This window comes from Glandiceps talaboti, chromosome 8 (assembly GCF_964340395.1).
Source record: "Glandiceps talaboti chromosome 8, keGlaTala1.1, whole genome shotgun sequence".
In the NCBI taxonomy this organism is placed as follows: Eukaryota; Metazoa; Hemichordata; class Enteropneusta; family Spengelidae; genus Glandiceps; species Glandiceps talaboti.
In genome coordinates, this window is record NC_135556.1 from 21,490,223 (window position 1) to 21,498,496 (window position 8,274).

Here is an 8,274-nt window from a genome sequence, read left to right on the forward strand (position 1 = left end):
TGGTGGGCGAATGGGTGGGTGAGTGAGTGAGTGAGTGAGTTTTGTTGTTGTTGTGAGTAAGTTTTGTTGTTGTTGTTGTTGTTGTTGTTGATTCTTTATTTCACCTTGACAACGTTACTGTTGACTAATACCGGTATTTGCATGAACTTTAAGTAAAAGTAAAACAAAAACACATAATTTGTTTGAGATTTAGTTTCACGTTATTTACAGTGCCACACGTAAAAGGAAACCAAAAACCCCATTTGTTCATTTGCCTTTAAGCTACATGTAATAAGACTGTTGTTATTTTGACCTAAGTGTGACTTCCGTATTGAATGCCAGGGTTGGAATCCCATGTTCTCACATTAGTGTTATAAGTGGAGCCATGAGGATTACATAGGATAATTCTTTTGTTCTAGGCCATCTTTTTTCTATAACTAAGTCAGACTGTTTTTCACACAAATGTTTATTCCTTTTTCAAATTGGACCTTAGAGGCCAATAACCGTTGGTAAAAACTGTGTATATTCTGCATTACGTAAATGTTACCATTTCGATACTTCTGTACTTGATGAACTAGAAAAGCTCATAATTCCTGTTTCATATTTTCTTTTCAGTTCTATTACATGTACCATTATCCATTTCCCGTTTTTTCTACAGTTTGATCGTAATCAACAACATTGAAAACTGCCATTCCAAAAGGCAGTACATGTTTCAAAGCTTACTAAATCTTTCAGGGAAGTATGTACACTTGCCAGTGTGAGTAATGTTGGAAATCTCACGTGATGGCAGCCAAGAACCCTTCATGCATCGTAACTCTGATAACACAAGCTGAGTAGAAGACAACGATAAGACGATGAATCGGCTCCAAATAGATGACGCAACAACTTGAATAGATGACGTAACATCGTGAAATAGATGAATTATTAACTTGAAAGTTTATTTGATAATGAATTGCCTATTTCTCTTACAAACAATTGTTGCTGGGAAGCAAGGAAAACCTGTAGAAAATCAAGTAAACTTATTTGTACGCATTCATTTGAGTTGTTAAATTCTTGCCTCAAAGTCTCAGAATATGCGAAAGTGTACGTTTCTTGATTAATCCGACATTTACAGGCTGTCATTGCTGATTGGTGTAGTGTGTGACATCGTGAACTACCTGCCTCGTTTTCATTTATGCAATATTTCGCTTCAAGTACCATGATAAAATTGATCGTAATTTCATATAGTACATCAAATAATGATAAACAACTCAACCAATAAATGTTAACTTTGAATTTGAAGAAGTAAATTGACCTCGTATTTAAAACAAAATGCTTTGTTTGAAGCAATATTTCCTAGTGAGGGTCGTCTTGATTTTTAACGTTTCCTTATATTAGTAAAATCAACTTGTGGTGGAGGTTCATTGCTAACAAAATTGTCAAATTAAAAAAACACATTAGGACATCATATCAGCATGTAGTCTTCAATTATTTTACAGGTGCAAGAAAGCATTACCATGACTACGACAGTTTTGAGTTTTGGGTCGCTGAACTCCAAGTCGGCACTTGTCCATATTTAGTAAAAATAAATAAAAAACAGAAACAAACACTAAAAGGTCAACACTTTTGACTCAGACTAACGAACTATTCACATACGCACAGTGATTTAAAAAGAAGTGCTAGTAACTGTACAGTTCGTGAGCAGCTAATGACACTTCAAATAAGAACAGACAGACAGACAGACAGACAGACAGACAGACAGACAGACAGACTGACAGAAACAATAACAAACAACAAACAAACAAACAAACAACAACTTCATTAGAATTCATTGAAAAAGTGTAACGAACGTTTTCCACTGAAACGTAGTGGTTGAACGACTTTTTTTTATTACACTTGATGTATTTTATGTCGTTAATAATTTCCGTCTGCACTGGATATGAATATCAAAGTAACATTTTTTTCTCATGAATATATTTTATGGCATGTGAATAGATCGAAATTCATGATCTGTAAATCCTCAGTAAAAACTGTTTCGTAAAGTGATGTATGTTTCTCTTTGCACTATTTCCCACAGCAAGGTGTTATAATTATCAACACCTCTCTCTCTAAATCAAGGTAATGTTATGAAAGGAACATTTAATTTATGAACACTTTTTATTTATTTAGTAAAGAACTGATGTGTGAGATAATTAGTTTTTAGTTCGATGACTTAACAGTGAACAGTTTTAAAAGTTGCGTGACAATCAGGCAACACGGGAGTGGACCAATTCCGTTTGATAAAATGCTCCCTGCAGTAATTATAGGAAAACTGTTCTTTCTCATTCAAATTTCATTCAAATTTGACGACTGATTATAGCAGAATGCCGTGGGACTTATTTCGAAATAATCGAATCTTTTCAAACATTTCACATTGTGAATATTGTCTCTAAAAATACCACTAAATGACCTTGCGCAATAGTGTCGTGACGAGGTCAGCGGAAATAATTTCCTATGAGAACTAACGCAATTTGATTGTCAGGCTTAAATTAAATGTAGAACTTTTGATCAATTCTTTACATTCAGTCTAACGATTGCATTTTTTTCGACCCTAACGTCAATTCTCGCAAAATCGATGTATTATTTTCTTGGCGCAGTCTACATCCCCTTGAGCGACTACAAACAAAGAACGCGATCAAAATGAACAATTTCGTGACGTTGTCATCATCTGAACAATATCAATCATACCTCTAACCACTACAGTCGTCTAAGATTATACAAAACATTTAATAGACTGAAAAAAAGTACCACTGGGTAAATATACATTATCGTGAATTATAAAGCAAATGCGATTTCGCTCTAATACGTAGACTGTTATGCAAGCCAATAAAGATGTTATTTCAACGAACATTTATTGCAGAAACTAATAAAATATCAAGTCAATGGCTATCGTTACCCTCTTTTTCCTCCCTCCCCATATAAGGTTGACGGAGTGTCATACTTGGGAACAGGTGGGGTGTCCTGAGGCCTAAGCAGAATTTAGTGTTTTTTTCTTCCGGCATTGAACTATTGATCTCGTCCCTATCCTGAAGGGTTTTTAAAGCTGTTACGAATTGCCAGCAAATACCGTTTGAAATTTTCGTTCAAGCATTTTGTAAAAAATGAAAATAACGTGGTATTTTTGTTCATATACTAAATGATTATTTCAACAGTACTCTGCAATACGCAAATACGCTTAGTATTATGACATAATACAGGTAAAATATGATATTTTCTACACACTTATGATAGCTCAGTTTCTATAGAAACAACACCTAAAACATTCGACTATGGACTATACATTGTATAATCAGTATGTTTTGACGTATGTCTTCTTTCTATATATAGGCCATAGCGCTGTAGATTTCCGTCCGTTACGGCCACTTCTGATCATAATTTCAGCAAGTCTTGATAATTTTGAATGATTGCATATTTTTCAGGAAAGATGGTTCGCGAAATCATGCCTAAATCGTATTTATTAAACTTTCCGTACAACGTTAGATTTTATTCGAATCTATGAAAAGTGGATAGCCCTGCATGTTCCATGCAAATATTCCAAGTTCTCTTGTAGCGTGCAAGATATATTATATTTCTTCCGTGTATGCAAATTAAATTTGCAGCATCCTTCAAATAACGTTACAAAAGTACAATAAGTCAACCATGGAAAGTAGCACCGTTAATAAAATATAAATATACCGTTCAAATCTTTTAATGTCAGATCGTTAAAATGAACCAGACTTAGTTCATGTTGTGGTTGCTTTTTCCACCACAAAGGGTTATCGTGGTTAACCTTTTAATCTATTTCAGTACCATCACATTAGGTACTTCCGTCAACGATAAACTAAAACGCTGTATCCACAAAAGTGCGTTGATATGCCGGCACGTTCTCTTGTGAGACTACCGACAGTGCGCGCCCTCTTACGTTCATTGTTGTACTCAAATTTGGAGTCCACTTTGGAACATGTCTGCGGCATGTAAGAATCCGTTTAAAAGCTGCTCGAAATTGTAGGTTTGAAAAAGCATAGCAGAGTGGATTGCAGGCACTGTTGATGTAGCACAACCAATAACTGAACGCGTATAATTTGGGATCAATGCAGCTCGGACAAATACCTAGTACGATCACGAACACACTGTAGGGGGTCCAACAAACTATAAAGGTACCAAGAATAGCACTCAACGTGGTCAGAGCTTTCCGTTCACGAACACGATTTTCATCATCTTCAACACTGTACATACTTAGTATGGAGAAGCTTTTTCGCCTTGGGGTCTTTTTAGGTTTGTAAACATCCTCTAGAACAATGTTATCCTCTCGGAAAGTTACTGAAATCTTGCGCTTGTTTGGTGATACGTTTTTTGATGTTTCTTTCTGGGAATTACCGGAATTATTCAAAGTTCGTTCCTTAGCGCAGTTCCTCCTTGCAAATGGTGATTCTTCAACAGTTGTCAAACACGGTTGATATTCGTCGGCATCAGTATCCTCCTCGACGGACCTATCCCTGTCTGTCCTTGATGACGATTCCGAAACCTCCCTAATTTCGTCAAGGTCAAGCTTAGGTCGACGCGTATTGCAACCGGATACCTTCAGTAATCCACCGTTAGACACCGAGCATATGGAAGAATTTCGTCTTACTCGTGGACTTAGCACCGGGCTGTTACTGTTCGAAACCGCTGAGTATCGTCTTGATGCGAATTGTTTACTGTAGTGTCGCCGTATTTCAATATTGCCCTCCTTGGCTGATTGTAACTTGACTAGATTCCGTGTCATTATGTATATCTTAATATACACAGTCAATGTAATGAATAAAGGTAACCAGTACGCCAAAATTATAGACCCTGCCGTGTAGAACGGATCTTGCAGAAACTGCACTTCACAAACTCCCTGTTCAATTGTACGCTCACCTTCGAAATATTGCCATCCAATTATGGGTATAAAGAACAAACACAAAGAAAATAACCACGTTATTATTATTATCACCATGGCGTGCCTCCGTGTCATTTTGTTCCTGTAAACCATTGGCTGGGTTAGTGACCTGTACCGATCAATACTTATGGTCAATATTCCTAATATCGAAGCTGCACAGCATACGTAATCCACAGAAAGCCATACATCACAAACGTTCGGTCCCAACGGCCAATACCCAAGTATCAGGTACATGGTATACAACGGCATCGAAAATAACCCTACGATTAAATCAGCGATTGACATACTCAGCAAAAAACAGTTGCTCGCTGTGCGTATACGCTTATCTGTTAAAAAGGCTAAAATGACCATTAGGTTTCCAGTTATTGTAAGTAAACTTCCGATACTTGCAGCTACAGAAGCAAGAAGCACTTCCACGAAAGTCCAATTTTCTCCCGTTGTTGTTGAATTATGCCCCACATTGTCCGCTGTGCGATTGTCCATGGTTAAAATAGATGGTTACGAACGTCTACAGCGACTCAACGTCAATCGACCATATCTGTGACGCATTCCCCGAACAGCAAAGTGATCAACCAGCGTTGAAACACAGGTTTTTTTTTCAAACGAACACTATATGCGTGGCTCTTCAGTAATGCACACAACAGAGCTTTCTAGCTGTTATTCACCACGCCACAATCGCTCGCTCTCTCTACTCGTCGTGACGTAATGCAGCAGGTCCCGGATGCACATATATATCCCCTTCTTTAAATTCACATCTCTTGTTGTGGGATCCCTACCGACCATCAGCTCTGTCAAGAAGCAAAAAAAAAATCTTGTTAAGGCAATTGCACCGGAGCAATTACAAACGAATATCATTAATGTCTAACAATGTTATTTCTGAAAGGAACACCAGACCACACGCTGAAACAGCTAAACAATTTTCCAAGCTTCTCCAGTTTACGTATATTAATCTGTCGTGCTGGAAATATGACCTGGTGTACGTTCATCCGAAAAGTTGCGAATTCCGGATTTTTGAATAAAATGTGCGTGATGCAGTGGGCATCAACAAAACTTACACGTACGAGAACAACTTCACTAGAATGATGTAGAAACTGTAAACCCTCTATCGAACCTACGATCAGATAATACCAATCCGTCCGTCTGTACATACATATACTTACAATTGGTTCAACACTAGATAGCGTAATTGAGTACTGCATATATTGTTATCAGCTTTTTAAAATTTCATTTGAGCGAAAATAAATTGACAGAAAAGAAAGTTCCTTGTGGATAAATGCATGTGTAATAAGCATTTGTGTTGGACATGAAGGTAATTGCTTCTCCGGATTAGCGTGTCAAGTGTTGAGATTGAAACAATCAATGAACGTCGATGCAGATAAATGGAGTGAGCGAGTACACCAATTGATGTCTACAACAGTGGCGATAGCTCAATTTCTTGTCCAGATAAAGTGATTGGTGTGAAGGATATCTCTGACAAACAAGATTTCAACAACATCCTTGATTTGAAAGTGAAGTGTTTTAAAGTCATCACGTGTCAAATTACTGTAATACAAATTATTCAATAACCCCATCACTTTGTTTTGTTTACACTTTTGCATACTTGTATGGCATGGAAGTAGTTAGTGCCGTTTGCGTTTGCCAGATTTAACGATCAGGGTACCAGGACTTTTCTCTTACTATCGATAGTCGACATTCAAAGCCATTGAAATATCATCGGGTAAAAGATCCTTAACTTGTTTTTATTGAAATTTTCAACAAACAAACAAACAAACAAACAAACAAACAAACAAACAAACAAACAAACAAACAAACAAACAAGTCTTCATAGAAGACACAGTCCTGAATACGAAATAAAGTGTTGTCTTGAAATTGCGACTCTGAAGGTCAAAGTCAATGTAATATTACTAATAGAAATTGGTCACACTTAAATATCACAGAGTGTTTTCAGTATGCTAGAAATTGGTTGATTGAGTGAAGACCGAGTCAGGTCAGATCGAGGACTTAAAATTAATTATTATACCCTGATAATATAGGGGTAGACACTTGATTACAGCTTTATTTTCTACAGTTTTTATTTTGGTTAAAAAAAATATTTTTACAACACATATGACTAATTTAGTGTCTGTTTGATGGAAATGATTTGATAAATACTTCTGACACTAGATTTCTTGATATCGTACACAAAATTGTATATTAATAACAGCATAAAACATATTAAAGTGCTGTATTGTATAGTGTACCATGCATAGTTGAATCAGCTAGACTTTTTTGTTGTTTTTAGTTGACTATGTTTTGTGCACCATTAACACAACATAGCTATGGGTGTTATACGTTGACTTCCCTATCTTCTTCATCTGTCCTTTGGAAAACTTGTATGTATTATTCATTAAAACCTATCTGTTACTTCAGTACGTGGTCACTTCAAAATTGTGCTCTTGGTTTAAAACCTTGTCGGTTAACAGTACGTGATTGTAGGGGGCTTTTAACACACGTGCATGCTAAATGATACGTGTTCAACGTTAAAGAAAATTGTACCTTCGATTGGTGCATTGACCAGAAATTTTCCAAACCCGTACAATGGTCGCTTTTCAGATATTTAGGATTCATGGGAAATATCCCGCCTGCACTTTATATGAAAGTACTTATGGCGCGAACTAGGGTTCCCTTTTATTCTATACTCTCGTGTGAAGCCCTTTGATGTACTAGGTTCCCTTGCACTCTAGTTCGTCTTTTCAATGATATCTGCAAAAAGGAAAAAAAAAACGTTTTCCTCTTTCGGGAACTTTCAGCATGCATTGTCCGACTCTGTTGGAAATTACAACACAGCCGGCGATTCTGAGATACATTTAATGTTAACAAAGCAATGGAGGAATTGTAAAGAAATAGCGAAATTGGTTAGATGATTTCCTGTTGCCATGGAAATAGCTGTTAGGTATTAAGGAGATTCGGATATTACTTTGAGTTATCATGAGTATCCGTACTGCTATTGTAGCATACCAAAACATGTTTTGTCTGTCTGTCTGATTGGTTAGGAGGTTATTTGTGTGCATGTGTATGTGTACGTGTACTTTATGTGTGTGTATGTATGTATGTATGTGTTTGTTTAGGGGAATGGGGAATAAATAGATCATGACTCTTAGAATGTCAACAGATAATGGTAAAAAAAAATTTTTTAAACCTTCTCACTATTATTTGAAATTCAAAAAATATTTGAATTCATACATCTTATGAATGGTAATGACATGATGTGATGCAAACTTAATGCGCAAAAAATAGTCAATGGTATTTCATAGGAATATTCCAGCTTCGAATTGCTATGACGAATTATCTTACATCAACGTCTACTATATAGAATAACACTATTACAGTAGTATGGG

At 36.4% G+C, this 8,274-nt stretch overlaps 1 protein-coding gene across 1 annotated transcript; it reads right to left on the bottom strand.

The window, feature by feature from the left end:
* Positions 1–3,817: 3,817 nt before the first annotated feature.
* Positions 3,818–5,380, bottom strand: LOC144439365 (muscarinic acetylcholine receptor M2-like). The gene has a single exon (XM_078128649.1). The coding sequence runs from the start codon at positions 5,378–5,380 to the stop codon at positions 3,818–3,820; it is 1,563 nt and encodes a 520-aa protein (XP_077984775.1).
* Between the last annotated feature and the right edge of the window lie 2,894 nt (positions 5,381–8,274).